Source organism: Eleginops maclovinus, chromosome 2 (genome assembly GCF_036324505.1).
Source record: "Eleginops maclovinus isolate JMC-PN-2008 ecotype Puerto Natales chromosome 2, JC_Emac_rtc_rv5, whole genome shotgun sequence".
NCBI lineage: Eukaryota > Metazoa > Chordata > Actinopteri > Perciformes > Eleginopidae > Eleginops > Eleginops maclovinus.
In genome coordinates, this window is record NC_086350.1 from 25,429,670 (window position 1) to 25,449,984 (window position 20,315).

Consider the following 20,315-nt stretch of genomic DNA (forward strand, 5'->3'; position numbering starts at 1 on the left):
CCTTAACTTGATATTTTAAACCTCTTAAGTGAACATTTTCTAACAGCGCAGTTGTGGTTGTGTTTACTTGTGTTATCAAAAATGTTTTGTAGAGTCATTTTAAATGTCTGATTGGAATGTTGACATTCCCGACGGTGTCTTTCATCATGCATTTGCATTTCCTGAATTATGTTACCTGTTCGCTAACTTGCTAATTTGTTAGCCTCTTCGACAGTCACGTCAACATTGCTGTGGTCCCTGTTTCTCGCTTTGGACGATAATGTTAAGCATGCTGCTAGCGACAGCCATGTTGCTAATGATAGATAGAACATTTGGAGACTTTTTTTGAGCCTGTATAGCAAACGTGTGTTTCTGTTGAGGCGTACCTGGGTTACACTTGTGCACATGCTGCAGTGTACAGTTTAACCATGTACTGGATTTAGGAATGACTGGATCCATTCTCAGCACTGTAGGCCTACTAGCCTGGAGGTGAGGGAACAGAAGAGGAAGGAGTAATGCCTGGAAAAGTCTGCAACAGGAAGTGACTGTCATGAGGCCATAGAGCTGCATAGAGTTCAACAGGGATGGCAGCAGTGACTCAGGTTTTATCAAAATTCCCATGTATTGATATGTGTGCCTCATGTCTTTCTTTGTTGTAGATATTATGATATCAGGTGGGCTGATCCAGTGTATCCTATGAGATTGTGGCGGGCCGCCATCAGTCCTCTTAATCTCCTGATTTTTAATAAATCACTCATGAGACAGGATCAAAGAAGCAGTCAGCTCAGAGGACAAAGGTCAAATAAAGAGGTGTGACCTGAGGAGGTGGAAAAGCACTGGAAGCGATCAGACTGGAAACACCTGAGATCAGTATCTAAGGGATGTGTCTGACACCTACATATTGTTTACACAAAGTAGTTCCAGGGCCAGTATGTATGTTCGCATCATGTGTGAGTTAGGATGGGTCTAAACTTTGTCTTCTAGATACCCTACATTCAGCCACAAGCTAACCACTGTCTATATTGTAATATACATGTAAAATAATGTAGCATACGCACATTAAACTTAAACTATTTTTGTGTAAATATAAATATCTGTATTTTATTTTATTGGGCATTTAACAGGAACTTAATTTGTGAATATAAATATGTTTATTTTGTTTTTTCATTTTATTGCACAAACTTACTCGACTAGAAAAACTTTTAAAAAACAAATTAGAGTCAAGCAAAAGAAGGTTAAAAATGATCACCCCTCGATAGCACAATTAAAATTCCTTACTACAGGTTAATAGAGTGTAATCCAGTATCCTTGTTCAATTTCATAACAGATAAACTGGTATCTTGAGAAAAATATAGTACCGAGATACAGAATTGGGTTGAGTCTGTCCCTTTATCTTTAGAAAGTGGGAAATAGCTGAAATTTAAGGAGAGGCAGGCTTTACTAGATGCATTGTCATTCATTTCCCCCCTGCAGGATGAAGTGTTATAACTTTATTGATCCCATGACCTTTGTCTGTACAATCAACAGGTTAACAATAATGTGGCCTAAATTCTGGATTTGGACCAAGTACCTTAAAAAGTAGGAGCACGAACCAACTTTTATACATTTTACAACTAATGCAGTTTCTCTGTGACTTGGTATTTGATTTTCCAGCGAGCTTTCGCTGGTGTCCTGGTGGCCATTTTTAAAAATAATTTTCTTTTACATTATACGAGGCCTATATATATATATAAAGCAAATAATAATGTGTATTCATAACATATTTGTTCTATGAAAAATCCACAGATGCAATACAGAGCAATGTGTGAAAATTATAACACGTTCAAGGAGTTAATTTCAGAACAAATTGCAATTGTTTGTTTCCCCAGTAGATGTCAGCATTACACAATTTATGAAAATGTAGTATGTCTGAATTTATAATTCTTATTTGTTTCAGAGTAGGCACAGCGGCTCGTTGGTCTAGGGGTATGATTCTCGCTTTGGGTGCGAGAGGTCCCGGGTTCAAATCCCGGACGAGCCCAAATTTTGGTGAGATATTGCTCTAATTACTTTTTTGATAAAGTGAAAAACTGAACATATTTCCCTTGTTTATCTGAAACTAAATAAAGCTGATGTCTGTTTTTCAATTGACTGTAAACAACATGTAATAATACTGAAGGAATTGCACACGCCAGATATCGATTACGAATCACTGCACACAGTCCAGCTGACAATTGAGTTTATCAACACTTATGCAAACTCTCTCTGCACAAGCCTGAATCCCTCCTTTTTCCTCTCAATACGAAGCTCTAGTAGTCTACGATTTGGATGGCCATACCATTTAATTTTGAGTTGCTATGTAATTGATTAAAAGGGAGTTTTTTCTCAAACTCCAAAACTCCACTCACCATAGCTGCCCATGAGAATGTTGTTGCTTGCTAACGGCGTTGAAGTCAATCGATGCAATGTGATTGGTCGGAAGCCAGAGGCCATGAACCTGACTAATCACAGGGTGGCAGGGGCCGGATGAAGGCCTCATCTGAATGGTCAATTCCTCTTTTTTTTTTCATCAAGGGAAGCCAATTTCTTCTGGCCTCCTCTGAAGTCTATACACTGAGTGCGATACCTGTTTCATCACACATTCACTATCACATTTTAAAGGGCGGTTTCACTCTTTGTAAAATAATCAATGACAAAAAGGGAGAGATGAGAGCACAGATGAATTAACCATACTAAAAGACGCAGTTATTTTAATTAAAATGATAACAATAGGAAGGTTGGCTTTCCTGTTCCTCCGGGAGAAAACGCCACTGATTTCACCAGCCCCTCACTCAAAAAGAGAATCAAAGTTAACATAGAAAGCACACTTCCTTAAAATAGAACCTTTATTATATAAAAATGCCTTTGATACAAAATATGTCACAAGTGTAAATTACACAAAGCATTTTTAACTGAGACAACAAATACAGGCTTTAAGGAGTTTTACTGACACAGTGGTTTGAGGCGGGGCCTTCTGCCCTTAATATTAAAGAGTTCCCGCTGACACATGTAGACATCTGTCCCCAGACTTCAGCTGTGATGCAGGAGAAAGTACATCAGCCAACAGCAACAAGCTTACTGCAAGTTATACAAGTTCCAAGCTCATATGTATGTGCTTTATCAGCTCTTCTGGACCTCAGTCTGCTCCGAAGACACAATTGTGACTTCATGCTACACTCACAGACCTATTGGTATTTACTTCCCCTTCACACATGACTGTGATACGCAGATGGCACGGAGGAAGGCCCCTTTAAACCATCTTCAGATATTTGAACCTGCCGTAAGGTTGGTTTACACAGCGATTACTCCACAGCCCACACCCTTCTTCTTCTTCATTGATATCCAGGGAAATACTAAGATTTATTTCAATCATAAGTGCATTAAATGTCTTCCCACTTTTTGTTTCTAGGTCCTGTGTTGATAAGATATTAATAATAAGTGCTGGATTTCCCTTAAAAACACAGTTTTTCTCCAAATCGCTGAATAAAATAACCTAGAGCATGATAAAGGTTCAGCAATTCTCATTCTGTTCCATCTGCGCAGACCTCAGGTGGACCCACACGTTAAAAGCATATTCTAATACCATTACATTCTATATTACAGTCATTTGCTGACGCTTTTATGCAAAGCCACTTACATACACGTCTATAGTGTACACATGTTAAGTGTTTTCCCCAAGGACACGTGGACATATTGACTGCAGATGTTGGGAATCAACCTACTGACCTACTGGCGCTCTGATTGGACCATTCACCCCTTAGCCACAGTCACCCTTACTATTTGGAGTAAGTTAAGTATATACATTGGTTTCCAACCTATAGCGGACATGGCAACAGCAGTGCTTAGTATTTACAGAGTGAGTTGTGTCCAGACAAAACAAAAGTCTGACATCGCGCTTAGCTCACTGTATGATTGCGCGGGGTTGGATGACGTGGCGAAGAACGATGAATGGTCAGAAAGTAATTGTCATGAGTCAAACCTTTACATTTTGGTTTCTTGTGTGGGATTATATAGGAGGTGATCAGCTGCAGAATCACAGGAGCTTCAAACCAAGTGCCTGTCTGACGGTTTCTAAATCCCCTTTGCTGTGATTGGCCAGGTGTGGACGTGTGGGGGTGACATCACGTTGACTCTCGGGACAGCTCTGAACAAATGTCTCAGCTGGAACTCTTTGTATTTTCTAAAAAAAGACTCCTTCAAACCAAACATGGCGACCGACACAGAAAACATACATAATGATCTACACACAACAGAAATACGAATAACAAAAGTCGCTATAAGAATTATTAACTGTAAAATAGCTTCATAATGTCAGTATGAGAGTGGTATTTTGGGCTTCTCTGTGTAATTATAGTAACTGGTATAGTAGGAACACAATAGCAGCAAACGTACTTTTGGTAAACGGGATGATGAGGGTAGAGAGAGTGATGGTTCACGACGAAAAGCACAATCATTGACTTCATTACACACACAGTATGTACAATAGCTTTACATGTGGATATTCATTTGGTATGTTGGTGATGTGATGGGACACAGAGGGGGGCCGGCTGTCTCCACTACTGATTATTCACAATGTGAAATGTGAGGGATTTCAAACAATGTACAAAAGATTTCACTCTGATCTTGGCCCTGTTCCATCCATCCAGTCCTTCACTCACACTTCTATGCATGATTTCAGTCATCATCTATTTCCTATTTCCTACATATGTCCATACACACATCCAGCATGCATACACCCACTCATCTTTGTGTCCCTTGCTGTGTGTGGATCGGTGGATCAGCCAGCGTGAATAAAATAGTAAAATAATTCCTCTGATTTATTTTCGTTCATATTATTTTAACACTATGTACAGTCCTGTCGCTGGTCTGCCAACAAGGAAAGGGAGGAAGGGCTTTCACACAACACTGGCACTCTGTCAGGGAGGGGGGCAGGAGCAGCACAGGCCAGGTTACTGTGTGAGGTGGAAGGCTTAATATTGTGTTGAAGTGGCCCAGCAAAGAGAGTGTTCTTCTTTTGGTGGAATGAAAATGTAAGCAGGAGCTGCTCTCATCTCCTGCAGTAAGGCAGGGGGGGGGGGGGCCTCCAACCTGCAACCCGTCCTGACTGAGAGAGAGTTCAGAGCACTGATCAGATGAAGGTCACCCTGTAGGCTCCAAGACGACTGGAATGATGAAATGACCAATGTGTGACGTAGGGACCTTGAGCAAGGCACTTGAGCCATAGCAGCTGATAAAGGCAGTGGGGGGGTGGGCCTCTCAGGGCTGGAGGTTGGCACGTGAGTTCTCTCCCTGGGAAAGGGGGGCCAGTTGAGGCCAGTTCTCGGCATCCTGCCTCCTCACGGGGCTCCTGGGCTGTTGCAGGGTCACGAGGAGTCGGTGCAGGGTGACGGAGGGGGGGGGGCACAGGTGAAAGTAGGAGCGCTCGGTGGAAGGGGAAGGGGGGCAGCTCTCCTCAGCTGACAGGTACTGGGAGCGGGGGGTGGGAGGCGGCGGGTAGGGGTCCGAGTCCGAGTTTAGGTCCATGTAGTACTTGTTGTGTTTGCCATGGGCCCCGTGGCCCGCGGCCTTCCAGCGGCCCGCTGAGGACGCCAGCCCGGCCGGCGGGTGGTGGGGGGTGTAGTCGCTGTCACAGACGTCGGTGCTGCAGGGGGTGGTGGGGGGGGGCGGCACCACGGACTGGGTGGTAGGGTCTAGAAAGGACAAGAGACAGAATGTGTTTCTATTATATTTCATCTCAACCAAGAGAGAGGGTATTACACACTGCAATGTGCTGAGTCATGCTTTCAGCTGTGTTGACCTGGGGCCATCCCACAATAATCAACAGAGGTGGAAGAAGATCTCAAGACTTTTACTGAAGTGAAAATAGAAATAGTTGTAAAAATCATTTGTTACAAGTAAAAGTCCTTCTTACAAAATCTTGCTTAAAGTAAGAAAGCACAAAAGTATTGGCATTAAATATCCTTAAAGTACCAGAGTAAAATCTTATTGTGTGTAATGTACCATTTCAGAATACTATTTATTATTTGACTGGATTATTATTATTCATGTATTAATGTGTTCATCCCTGCTGGTAAAGGTGGAGAAAATGTCATTACTTTAAATGTATCGTATTTGTATCATAGTTTATTTATATTTTGTATTAGCTCATAATGTGAATATGTACAGTAACGAGAAACTCATTTTGTTTAATAAATCTAGTAGAGCGAGAAGTACTAAATTGGCTTCCAAAATGTAGCAGAGTTGAAGTATAAAGCACCCCAAAGTCGTACTGAAGTACATTACCTGAGTAAATGCATTTCATTACACTACACCACTGATAATGATGTTATTCATTCCACACATTTGAACTACGTCTGCTTACATCAGATTAAGTGGGATTCTGAATTATGATTGGAGAAAAGGTCATTATAACAACTAAAGATACAGTTTCTCCTTTTGCTCCTTTATCAAAATTCTTAAATACGGGTGTTTTTTCCCCCATAATGAGCGCCTCGCTGCACATTATCCTGCTTGTTACACGACCAGATACTAAACAAACTAATGACACCACTCCCAATATTAATTGAAATAATTGTATTGACTCAATAAATGATTGTATTTGTTCCGCTAAGAAAAACAAAACTCCGTTCCAAGGCGCACCAACGGCTGGAACTGAGACAACAACAACTTTTCGGCAGCACTGATCGAGGTTTCCTGTAACTGTTCGAGTCTGTTCACAGTTTCTGATCCACTAACAAGTCCTTAAACCCTGCAGAGCCCAGACCGTGTTCCTGTTAGTGTTTACTTCCTGTCTGTCTTCTGGGGATTTATCTGACGTCCAGCACTCCTTCTTTTAACATCTTTTCCTTTCTCTTTCTTGATTCTCCTTAACAACGGTCAATATAGTTCTTGAGCAGCGGTCTGTACTACTGGATTAACAATGTGTCACATGTTCTGAATTGAGCAATCAGAATCAAGTATTCAACTAAACCATGTAATAAAGCTGTTTAAATACCACAATGTCACAGAGCTACATATTTTCTGTATTAACCTTCTCTTAGGGCAGGGGTGTCCAAACTTTTTTCACCGAGGGCCACATAAAGAAAAATGTACGGAGAGCTGGGCCACTTATAGAGGTGAATATGGCCTCAAAAGTGAAGTTATAAGTTCGCACAACAAATCAAATGTAGGTGAATAATGTGCAATACTTGGAAATGGTTTAAGGAAAAACTGCCTACATCCCGTCTGCCTTTAGGGTTTCATTTATTTTGTTGGCAGCTCATTCCTTAAAACAGAAGCCTCAGATTGCTGATAATAAGAGTAAATATGAAGTTACATTTCAAGCTGGATATAGAAATAAGTTATTGTTTTTTTTTTATCAACTAAGACTAAAAGAAAATGTTTTAAATTTTAAATGACTGAATTTATTTGAAAAATGGGCTCATTAATATATTTGACAAGTAAAATATAAGACGAGCAAAAGTTCAATTTGTGGGCCATATTCCATTATACTTTTAGAATTTGCAGAGGGCCGATTCAAAATGGCCTGCGGGCCGCATTTGGCCCCCGGGCCGTTGCTTGGACACCCCTGTCTTAGGGGAACCTCTATGTTTTTATGAATGCACCATCCCATCAAATGGAAATAGTTCACATGTTCAAGCACCACCACAAAAATTTGGGATCTCCAGTTTGGAATGGTAAGTTAACAATGGAGTCAACCCTCAAATGTTTGCTGGTGAGTGTGATATGGTGTGTGTGAGACTGTGTGTGTTACCTGTACGATCGGGTGGTGGAAGGACTGTTGGAGGAGTAGAAGATCTCTGTGTTGTAGAGGGAGCGGTCAGTGGCCGGGGACGGAGGAGGGTTCAGGATCTGCAGGAGACAGGAAAATATGTTATTGTGTGTGTGTGTGTGTGTGTGTGTGTGTGTGTGTGTGTGTGTGTGTGTGTGTGTGTGTGTGTGTGTGTGTGTGTGTGTATGTGTGTGTGTGTGTGTGTTTCTGTGTTTGTGTGTGTGCGTGTGTGTTTCTGTGTGTGTGTGTGTGTGTGTGTGTGTGTGTGTGTGTGTGTGTGTGTGTGTGTGTGTGTTTCTGTGTGTGTGTGTGTGTGTGTACCTGAGGGTAGAAGGCTCCCTTGGTGGAGGAGGAGCTGCTGGAGGAGGCTCCGGTCACATGGTTCCTGTCGTAGAGTGGGGCTCCGCTGCTGCTGCTGCCCATCAGGCTGACGGAGCTCATCATGGACTTCCCACAAGATATACCTGCACACACACACACACACACACACACACACACACACACACACACACACACACACACACACACACACACACACACACACACACACACACACACACACACACAGTTCGATTTGAATATTCATCCTTACAATTTCACCCTAATTCTGACCCTTAAACTATGTATTATTTTAATTTCGAATCAATAGGGCCTTGCTGACTCAGGTCTTGGCTACTGATAAAAATCATTGCCTTGGGTTGTTTTATTTTATGTCAATTTATTTCCTTTTTTCCCCAGACTGTTTTCAAAAGTCCCCACGCTGACTCATGTCTGGTCTCAGGCTCTAATAGTCCTTATCCTTTTCATTATGGCCCTTTAAGAGATAATGAGTTGGGTGAGATGTTTGTTTACCTGTTGTTGTTGTGTTTGTGATTCTTGCTGTTGCTATGACTGATTGGTTTCCTTGTTTTGTTTCTTTTTTGATTATTTTTCTCTAGTGATGACATTAGGAGCTGTAGTTAAACTGTTGTGACGTCATTACAAGCTACGCTAAAGATTTTCTGATGACAGAGTGATGCCATGAGTCAGCCTTTTACCAACTCCAGTCCTTTTCCTCAAAGTTAACATTTTTTTAACGTGTTTTTGATTATTTGCCTGAAATAAGGTCTGTGGTTTACGCATACGGAAGAGATGTTCACGTCAGAAAATAACCCACATGAAATGTCTGTAAATTCTACGTGTCATAAAAACAGCAGTTGCTAACAAGTGACTAAATGAGACTATGAAACATCATCATGCTGAACATTAGCTACCTTTAGCTTAGCGGTGGTGACAAAACATGGACAAAACATGAACAAAACGTGCAATGTGTGTTTGCCACATATCTTATTTTTCTGCAATTGTCCAAAATCCAATAGAAAAATCCCATATATTGCTATACTGTATTAGCTAACTTCCTGGTCTACAAAAACGGTAATCACTGACCCCCTCTAAGCTATTGTAGAAGCCTAGTGATGGTTTTGAGAGCTAACTTTAGATATATCATTGTGTAGTTGAAACAAAATAATGTTAGAGTACGCAGCTCTGGCTCTTGTCTCACCTTGGAAGGTTCCGTGCTGTGAGCTGCTGGGTGCGATGAAATTGAGAGGCACATGGGGTGTCCCACTGATGTACTCATGAGGAAAAGTTCCACTGGGGCCCTTGTAGCGTCGACACACCACCCGCTGGCAGACAAAGTAGGCCCCCCCGATCAAGAAGACGAGCAGGATGATGCCGATGACCGGGCCGATGGTGTTGGGTCCCGTGTTAGGGATGGAGGGAGGAGACACATACTCTACACGGAACAGAAACCTAGAGTTAGGGACAGAACGTGTGTGCCTGCAGTATCCTGTTTGAGTGTTTAGATGTTCTTACCACAGGCGAGCTCGTCAGAGCCGTCAGGGCAGTCAGAGTAGTTGTCACACTGCTGCTTCTTAGTGATGCACTGGTTGTCCCCACAGCGGAACTGGTTAGGAGGGCAGATGGCTGCAAGAGAAACACACAAGGAGATTCATGTTAGTTTTGACTCATGATAAGGACTTATAAGGCAACATGTTGGAAAAAAGCCTCCCACTCCGTCCTATCAACAGTTATATTCTTCCATTATTTATATATCCAGCAGGGCTGTAAGCTAATTCAAATTGTATTTAATTATGCTATCTAAATCACAGTGAGTCATTTTTGGTTATGTGAAAATATGAAGTTTTGTGGAGCTGAAGAGAAGTCCCTCCTACAAACGGTAATCTACATCCTTGTTTGGTAGAGGTCCTCTTATAAAAGAAACACACAGTTGTTATCAATGTGAATGACGTTTAGTCAAAAAACATTTGGCAATAGCAACATCGGTCATTAATAAATCTGAACATCAGCTCAATTATTGCTAATGGTGTAATATTACAAACATGGATTGTAAATTGTATTAAATACATGGTCATGTATTAATATGCACTTATAGTGCTCTCCCAAATATTAATAATTGGACTTACTTTAAACAAAAAGTAAACAGTTTTAATAAAAATAAGTTGCACTAAGGGGACATTTTTAGTCTTGGGCCCCATTATTGTATTATAAGAGTGTCCTAAGGAACACTTTTTTTCAATGCTGACTCTGAACGTTATTTATATGTATTAGTGATAAGACCACTATGAAAGCCCTAACATCTAGCTAAAATTCTCAGTTCCAGTGTGTCCTGCGTGAACCTACTCTCACAGTCCTGCTCATCAGAGTGGTCGGCGCAGTCAGGTTCCCCGTTGCAGCGCCTCTGAGCATCGATGCAGCCTCCTTTGTCACACTGGAACTGATGGGGTAAGCAGACGGGGCAGTTCTCCTCGTCGCTGCTGTCGTCACACTCGGGGAAGCCGTCACAGCGCCAGGTCATGGGGATGCAGTCGATCTCTCCTGTGGAGCAGGTGAACTGCTCTGTGGAGCAGGTGGGGGGCTCTGACAGAGAGAGAGGATGGGGGAGAGGCAGGGAAATAAACAAGTGTTGGGAGGCCACAGAGTTCCCTCTACAGTCAGACCTAAACCTTTGGTCAGGCTTAACCAGAGAAGACAGGAAGTAGTTTGGGTTGGGCTTCAGACAATAACTTCAGGAGCTAGTGTTGGCTCGCATGCTAACAGAACAAACAGACTTTCATCAATCTCTTCTTCTCTGGTGCTTGATTTATTATTATATAATTCCTTAAAGAGAGGTCACACCCGCCCCCTCCAAAACTGGGCCAGCCTTGTCATTTAGCGTGTCAGACTTCTCAAGTCACATCACGATTGGTCGCCTGTGACTCAAGAGATAATGCTTCCATTCAATGCCAGCATGTCCATGTGTCCTTGGGCAAATACTGAACCCCAATCGCTCCCTATGGCATGGCCAATGGGTTATGAGTGTGTGTGAATGTTGGTCTCCCTGAGCAGGATGCACCTTGTATGGCAGCCTCTGTCTCTGTATGAATGCTGACGTTAAGAAGTGTCGGACACACTGGAAAAGTGCGATATAAATATGATCCATTTACAATTTACCACATATCTGCTCATTATACAGACTTTTATCCACCTCTAATGCTCTTTTAAACAAAGGGTATGTCCTTATTGAGGACTTAGCCCCCCCACCACAACTGGACAATGGCGAGCCTTGTGATTTTATGTGCCAGACTTCCCTTTCCAAGAATATGGAGCGATTTTGGTTTGGATGCAGCATAATCCTGAGGGGGGGGTCTGTCTCTTACCTCCACAGTGCAGCAGGTCCTGCAGTAACACCAGGTGCATGGGACAGGAGCAGCGAGGGGTGCCGTCTCCCTTGGCAATGCAGATGTGAGAACAGCCGCCGTTGTCACGGGAACATGGGTGGGATGCTGGAGAGAAAAGAAGTCATTACACACTTTCCTGCCAAAACACAACCTCAACAAAGCCCCACTCAAGAATCAATCAATGATTCAGTAAATGTGATGGGGGTCTGTACCAAACTCCTGTGGGTCCATCTCCTCCACAGCGTGGATGGAGGTCAGGTAGGAGATCCGTCCCTGAATGCGTGTGCGTCCGTCTCCGGTGAGTTTGTCCACCCTCTCGATCATCTGCTGCTGCCGGTCGATCCAGTAAAGATGGTCTCCCAGAACGGTCACCCCCGTGGGCTGGAGGATGTTGGAGTCCTGCAGGACGATGCGATTGGCTCCTGGAAGAGATGGAACGATGTCATTAGAATAAGAAAGTAAATCCACCAATTCAATATTTTAAAAAAACCACATCTGCTATTTATGTTTTTTATCTATACTAATATTATCAATAAGGAATTAACATATATGTTTGGATAAATTAAGATCAAGTTAAGCACAAAGGACATCCCTTTGCATATGAATAATAAACATGTCAGTGCTCTCTGATGTTTGAGATCCAACCGTTTAAACAAATTCAAATATGTGACGTGTATTTGATTGGATATGAAAGTCAAAAATAAGAAATGTAATTATAATACTAAAATAAATATTAATTTATAAGTCAAGCTCATCTCAAAATCTGTATTCTGCCATCATGTCTTGCAAGGTGACGGAGAGGTTTTTATGATTTTGTGATATTTTGGATATTCGTTATGTAGGCTGTGATTGTGTCTTATAGTCTTATATCTATCACCTGTCCTGTCCCCATCTATCGTTTTTCCAAACCAGTTGAGATTTAACCATGCCCACTTACGCATATCGAGAGTAAGAGTTACACTCGCTTCATACAGCATCCTTTTCAAAGAAGGTTGACTAAAACAGCGCTTTTTAATATGAAAGAACAGGAGTAAATGTTGATTATTATTTAAATATTAATTCACCAATGGATTCAAATGTAAGTAACTAGAAACCAATATGTAGCCCAATAGCTTACTTTTTAGTTTGTCCTGTTTTTTACTCTTTGTTACTTTGTTACTCTCCAACACTGTCAGAGGATTCCATTCGCCCAAGACCGCTGTAAAGTGTGTCTCTTTATACATTCATGATGCATTGGTTGAGTCAGAACTGGGCTGGAGAAACGATCGACGCGTGCTGTCTTCGTACTTTACTCTCCCACGTCATGTGAAACCCTCACTCCATCATTGTGTCTGCTCTGCTCTGATGACACGCCGTTAGCAGTTGCACGCTGACGTCCCTGCTGAACTTGTTTTGTGATTTTCTACTGCATCATGCTGAGTGATTTACAACCAGTGAGAGAGCAAACCTCACAGGAACAGTATAAGCTTTAGGAGAACAATACAAACATCTTCTAGAACGAGGCCCAATGATTCCAACCACAAATATATCTCTGATATTTTGTATTGACATTTCTTATTCCTAACATATACTGTTTGAATTTCTATGGCTGTGGTTGGATGAGCCAAGCAAATAAATACAGAGGTTTTGTTACATGAACAGTGTCACTGACAGCATATCTTTCACCCACAGTGCAGTGCTGCAGTGCCTCTGTGTTCTTTGGTCTCAACTCAACAAATACTATTGGTCTGTGTGAGGCCTGGCTTCACTAAATCTCTGGGTTTGTTTGCAATGTAGCTGCATGTGTGTATGAATAAAACATGGGGGTGTGCTCTTTTGATTTCACTCGTACCTGCATCTAAATCTTATAACAGATAAAATGTGTTTGACCTGTGAGCTGACTGATGGGGCCTTCTGAGTCTACTAAAGTTACACACAGTTTCAAACAATATGAAAATATCTTCTTTGTAATCTAAGTGATTGATGCTGTTGATTCATTCGATGAACTATGTAAGCTTGCTAGCTTCATTGTTTGTAAAGGTGCTTATTCAGACATGAGACCGACCTGGCCCAAGTGGCACAAGATTTATTTAAATGGCACAATACATGTTACTTATTTTTTTAAACATCGGATCCATCTATCAGTTCACCACGTGGCTTAGTTGAATACTTAATTCTGATTGGTCAATTTGAAAATTCAGCGGGCTTCTCTTTTTTGATAGCATACTGTTGTTAAGGATGATCAATGTGCAATCATATCAATCTGCCGAAAGAAGTCCAGTCTTTTTAATCAGCTGTGGCAAAAAAGCAGTTCTCACTGCATGACCTCACTTTTTTTCCATATTTCATTCTTATTTTATTTATTTCAACCTTTTGATGAGGTATGTACGTTGAACTTGTATGCATATGTAAATATTGTCCCTTGCTGTTTAAATATCCAACATTTCTGGGAATGCTTGACTTCATTCATTGGGTCCAAAGGTGCATTAACATGCTAATATTTATCAGATTTCTTCTGTTCATGGTTACCTGTCAGGTCGCTGCTCTCGATGCGTTTGAGGTCAGTGTCGACCCAGAACAGCTTTCCCATTTTGTTGTCCAGAGCCAGAGCCACGGGTCTGATGAGTCCGGTGGTGAACAGAGACTCTCTCTCCGTCCCGTCCAGAGAGGCTCCTTCGATCTTAGCAGAGCGGTCCTGCACTGTGGTGAAATACATGTACCTGCAGAGGGGGGGTGCACACACAGTTGAGTTCACAGTAATACATTTCAAATCCCTCATCATTCATTTTGGTTTTATTTGGTAGAGCTAACACATATAAGCTCACCCTTTCTCAGCGTTGACCACGATGGCCCGGGGCTTGTCGGTGTTGTCCTTCAGGACCACACCCACCGTGTGTCCGTCCATCCTCTGGACGTTGATGGTGTTGGTGGTTTCACAGGTCCAGTAGATGTGGCGGCTGTAGGGGTCCAGGCTCAGGTCGTGGAGCTGGTTGTCCGCTTGCTGAACGCTGCTGCTCACGATCATGGAAGACTGGAGACACACAGCAGGGACACAAGTTCAACATCAACTCGTTTTGAGGTGAGGCATGCTCTGAAACTACAGATCATCCGTTAAGCTGCATCTAGACACAGTCTGTCTTTTTCTATGAAGCTGTACAGCAGCATCTCATTTTAGTTGATCTTAAACATGCCAGACCAGTAAAATCAGAGCATAACAAGCTATCAATAATGACAACTCTAAATTGTTTCTTTGTTTCAGCGCAAAAAGGACTTTCTTAAAATGTTCAAATTTAATTTACTTTCTTTTTACAAAACATTATGAACAACCTGACATTTAAAAAAATAAATAAGTGCAATTTTATGACGTGCATTACAGATCACAGTTTATCTGCAAAAGAATGAAGCCTACGTGATCTGGAACGGAACAATATAGCATTTACTAACGAAATTGAGGCTATTAAGGAAGAAGGTTAAGTTATCCCCCTGCTTTGTAAATATACAGAAGAAATACAGAAAGGTTGTGGCAGTGCTTGGACAATAGGGTTCCACCAAACCATACAAACATTGTATTACACATTTTAATTTTTAAACTTTGCAAAGTCATCCCCTGGGCCGGATTGGCCCCTCTGGTGGGCCGGTATTGGCCCCGGGACTGTATGTTTGACAACCCTGCTGTATAGGTTTTAGTTCTTTCAGACAAAACATGAGATGCTTTTAGCTCAGTGCACATCACAACGTAGTGTCCAAAGTTACGTCTAGTTGCACTGCGCCCACGCTTTGCTCCTAAAGCCAATGTTGAAAACGATTATGGGTTTCAGACCGGTGACTAGTTGCATGACTTAACTTATTTATTTATATAAACATCAAGTCCTAGAGGGGGAATGATTTAATCGTAGAGGGTTTCCTTCAATAACATGTGAAGGATGGAGTCCCTGGGGGAGACATTAACCCTTCTACAGTTATCCGAGTGGTATGAGGAGTCTCCATCTGTTCATTTCGCTGGTGTTACTACAAAAACAGGCCAAAAATGGAAAACGAATAGATACGGTAAATTAATTACCGCAGCTGAGCAGATGTATATAATTAACATCACAGCTATGTATGTATTTACCATTATACAGTTTGCTGATTGTTTATCTGATTAATTAATGTAATAAAAACAACCTGTAAACTCAGGTTTCATGGAATTATGTAAGAGTTTCAACAATTTTCCATTTACAGTAAACGTCTCGGGACTCAGCTAATATGTGTACTTTATTATTGTTGAAGGTACGGACTTGTGTTCTGTTCTGCAACTCAACTCAAGGAACACATGTTGATGTGTTAAAAAGCAGAATATGATGGGGGACTGTTACCATGGCGCCGTCGTCCCGGGCCCTGCGTATGTTCTGTCGCCCGTCCAGCCAGTACACCAGGCGGTCCAGCGGGTCATAGCTGACAGCTCGGACGTTCCTAAGCACGTGGATGGGCAGGATGATGTCAGGACTCTGCTCGCCCAACACCATCCTGCTGATGCTGGCCTTCTGACTGAAGAGCAGGAAACTGGAGGGAGCTGCAGGCAGAGGAGCAGAGAGGATGTTTGATTTATGGAGGGGAAAAAAACACAGTATTTTTTCCCTACAAAGGTTGCTCAAGGCACATTGTGGAAAACAACACGCAGGAGGCAAAGTGTAAACACACATCATCCAAGAGCTGAGGAAGAGTGACTGAGATTGGGAAAGCTAAAGGCCGCTCATCTTCTCCATGGCAGCAAATATTTAGGAATAAAAACTCTACAATGTTCACTTGTCTACGTAACACTTACAAAGCTTTGGCTCAATGCAGAAGCACTAACAATAGTTTGACTTGTTTAAAGCTGATGTTCTTGGATGGATTCTTATAATTTAAGTTTGTATCTTTGTGGTTTAATGCACTTACTGTAAGTCGCTTTGGATAAAAGCCTTAACCAAGTCAAAAGTCATGTAATGTGTGTGTAAACCTTTGCATAGTGTGTTTGCTAGCTGTTGAGAAAGAGACAACTGAGGTTATTTATTTAACCTAGTATTTCATATCTCTGGCAAACTCTCTACCATTGTTTGAATCCCAGCTTTAGTTTTAGATCAGCAGTACTGGAGTTATTAAAGGAGGGGGGGGGTTGTAGCCGTAGTTACAGACCATCCTGGGATTCATGCCTTAGTTCCTCTCTGCTTCACTTACAGCTGCAGTTCCGTCCGTCAGGGTTCAGGGTGTAGTGGGAGGCGCAGCGGCACTGGGCCCCGGCAGGCGTGGCCAGGCAGAGATGGGCACAGTTGCCGTTGTTATGGGAACACTCGTTGGTCCCCTCCTGACGGGAGGAGTGGAACACCAGGATGTCCAGCATCAGCTCCAGCTGGCCCTGAGGACAGCAAGGGAATAAAGCTCAGTATCTCCGGATAAATATACAATGACTGACTGATATTTGAAGCCGGTGTTTGGTGATCCTTTTAATGCCAAAAATACAGAGGGGGGGAGTCACAAAGTATTTTTACTCAACCACCATACCTAAGAGTTATTTAGACATCATTGCGCCTTACTTGAGTTTTTCAATGTAATGTTTTATAATTCTACTCCACAACATTTTGGAAGCAAATATTGTACTTTTTACTCCATTACATTTTTTAACACTGAAACTACTAAACACAGCTCTCTACTACTCATATATAAATACTACCTAGTATTTTAAAAAGGATCTACAATTGTCTTTATAATATTCTATGATAATATAATACTTATTATATTTACTTAAAATATCAAAGTACTTCTTTCACCTCAGGAAAAAAATTCCCCTCACATGAAATTAACATTCAGAAGTGTTCAATTGTGTCCCTCTGATTTTAAATAAAGGTTTTGAAAGAACACGTAATCAGCAAATAACCTTAAATAACATATTTAACTTGGCCTCATACCTGCAGCACCACGGTGCGGTTGAGTCCGCTGCGTTTGTCTGCACGCTCGATGCTGCGCAGGTTAAAATCGGTCCAGTAAATGAAGTCCCGGTACTGAGTGAGGCCGAAGGGGTGAGGCAGGTCGTCCACGATGATCTCCCTCTGTAGGCCTGCACAACACATGACAACATGTTTACACCTCTGCAACATCCAACGCTTACATCATCCTTAGAGGTTTGTAATAGAATCAGAAACCCTTATTTGTCCCACAACAGTGACATTTACATTATTACAAAATAATGGAAAACAAAAACCTAAAAAAGTTGCGGGGAAGTTAGCATCGCAAGAGTTACCTCGACAAAATGCAATGGGATTTTTCCATCGAATTTTGGAATAGAGCAGAAAATAAGACCAATGGCAAACTCTACATTTGAACATTAGCTGTATGATAATTGATAATGTAATCTCCAGAAGTAAAGGGCTTTTGTATAAACTACGTCATGTTTGCATTACTGCATGTCACCGCCGCTAAGCTCACCGCTGTGGTGGCATCTTTATTCATGAAATATGGATAAAGAATCAGATCATTCAGCTGTGAGAAAGTTCAGTCAGAGAGCATACAGTCTGCAGAAAGACAAAGAGTACAGTTTGCATTGCACATTTAAACACAGAGGGTAGAGAAGGGGGGTCAAGTCTGGCGATAATGAATGGAAAGGAGCATTCTGGAAGTTTAGGGAGTCAGGGAGGCAGTATCAGGATGTTCTCAGTTCAATAGAAGCTGAAGGTCGAAGAGAGTGTTACCAAAACCACAACAAATCTTCTTAATAAAGAACTTTCCCAAGGTTAACAAAGGCGTGAAAGCCAGTAAATAGAGATAAACATTAGCAAATAAGAATCAAACAATGATTTTACAACATATTTCTGTTACACCAACCGCTTGGAGTGATGACATTTAGGAGTTTAATTCAGCCACTTGTAACTACCCCAGTTTTTTTTTACACGTAAAAGCTTCAAACTGTTAGCAGTGGGGTGTTAACTGATGTATTTTATGTCATAAAACAAAAGAATTGACTTCAAAACAAAGGAAGCAGGAAGAGCTCAAATCGAACACATTTCCAGGTTGAAAAGTCATCCCTGCACTTCTTTATAGTTTGGGATACAGATGGAAGCGTATGTAGTGAACTTTGGAGTCGGGAGATTCCCTCAAATGACAGTTGCAAAAGAGAATGTCATAAAGTGTCCTCAATACCCATAAATATCCAAAAATGTGATATATTAGTTTTAGAGATACGTCCGGAAAAAGACAGATAAACAGACGGGGGCGTTTCATACAAGCACTCATGGGTGGAGGTAAGATTTATGGTTGGATGGTCCTGAGATTGCATTAGCCTTTTGAGTATTATTTTAGTCAATATCTGGAGCAACTATTCAGAGGTTGTGTCACAAACACGAGCGAGTCTTTGATAAAGCCCAAAAAAGACAATTAAACAATGTATTTGATAAACAAATTCCACTTTGTATAACATTTTGCTATCTTGTATAAGGTATACTCAAGGTCTACTCACTACGCAATGATCTGAGAGGATAGTTATTCTGGGCTTACATCTATTTATTTGACTTGAATTTAAAAAGTGAACAAGAGTAATTTACTCTCAATTCAGCCATTTAAGAAAAACCTGGTTCATGTTTTTTTTAAAACCCAAAACTGAAATCTAACCCGGAGTGTCTTTGTCACATTTATTTGGCAACAAGCTGATATAGTATCTAGCAGAGAGATATCATGAGGCAGAGGTGTGTGTGTGTGTGTGTGTGTGTGTGTGTGTGTGTGTGTGTGTGTGTGTGTGTGTGTGTGTGTGTGTGTGTGTGTGTGTGTGTGTGTGTGTGTGTGTGTGTGTGTGTGTGTGTGCGCGTGCGCCTGCGTGTGTGTGTGTGTCCAAACCTTGCATGTTGGTGCTCTCGATCATGCATGTGTCCAGGTCGGTCCAGTACAGTCGGTGGTCCACGTAGTCAATGGTGAGTCCGTTGGCCCGGCCCACTTTGTCCACCAGAGTTGAGATGGTACTGCCGTCCATGTAGGCTCGGGCTATACGAGGACGACCCCCCCACTCTGTCCAGTACATGAAGCTGCAGAGACACAAAACACTGGTTCAGCCTTGGACACACGCACAAGAGATCCATCTATCCAGGGCACTGTGGCTCTGCTGCTGGCCCCTTTGGAGCGTCATGCAGCTCTCTGTCTGAAGAGAAACTAACGGAGAAACTCAGCTAAACGCTGCCGTGATTAAACCCCATATTGTGTTCTAAACCACATCCAGCATTATTTCTGAAACTCTTCTCAGTGTTTACCACTAGAACAGAGACATTATATGTATTATATTTACAACAACTCTAAGTCCCTGCAGACATCCTGCTGAACACACAGACACACAGAGGTGCTGTGGAGGGGATTCAGCTCGCCAACTGTAAATGGGGGACTATAGGTTGGGACATGTCAGTGGGCGGGACGTTGCCAGGAGTTCAATGTAAAGCCAGCCCACATTTCAGTTATCTGGATCAGCTCGTTTGTACCCCGGTTTTTAGAGATGTGGGTAGGGAGGAAAAGAGAGAGGGTTGTATTTTCGGACACTTTGTGAGTCTCCTTACACACCGGGGACACATATTTATGTATAAAAGACAGCAAAAAGTGCATTTTGCAAAATAGGGGACCTTTAAAGATACAACACACTGTACTTTGTCATATACTGTCATATATCCATTGTCTTGAGGGCTGAGTTTTTTATATTCTTTTGTATATTTAAATGCTTTTCTTTTTTTAAATGTAAATTTGGTGACCTTCTATCACAACTTATTTCCTTAGATCGTTTATGTTTGCACCGATACAGATTCCTTGTATGTGTAAATGTATCTTGATTCTGATTTTATTCCGTTCCAATATTTATTGGATCA

General features: G+C 41.8%; 1 protein-coding gene and 1 non-coding gene across 2 annotated transcripts in view; one reads left to right on the plus strand and one right to left on the minus strand.

The window, feature by feature from the left end:
- The first annotated feature begins 1,927 nt into the window (after nt 1-1,927).
- Nucleotides 1,928-1,999, plus strand: trnap-ugg (transfer RNA proline (anticodon UGG)). Its single transcript has one exon. It is a non-coding gene; the product is annotated as a tRNA-Pro (tRNA).
- Nucleotides 2,000-2,829: 830 nt separating this feature from the next.
- Nucleotides 2,830-20,315, minus strand: part of lrp5 (low density lipoprotein receptor-related protein 5) — a 64,894-nt gene continuing 47,408 nt past the window's right edge. Inside the window, 16 exon segments of the mRNA XM_063903363.1 lie at nt 2,830-5,399; nt 5,401-5,658; nt 5,660-5,687; nt 7,751-7,848; nt 8,090-8,232; nt 9,309-9,542; nt 9,623-9,733; nt 10,451-10,687; nt 11,467-11,592; nt 11,700-11,909; nt 13,996-14,186; nt 14,292-14,497; nt 15,822-16,018; nt 16,663-16,840; nt 17,391-17,539; nt 19,309-19,493. Coding sequence (XP_063759433.1) covers nt 5,361-5,399; nt 5,401-5,658; nt 5,660-5,687; nt 7,751-7,848; nt 8,090-8,232; nt 9,309-9,542; nt 9,623-9,733; nt 10,451-10,687; nt 11,467-11,592; nt 11,700-11,909; nt 13,996-14,186; nt 14,292-14,497; nt 15,822-16,018; nt 16,663-16,840; nt 17,391-17,539; nt 19,309-19,493 — 2,590 coding nt within the window. The 3' untranslated portion in view covers nt 2,830-5,360.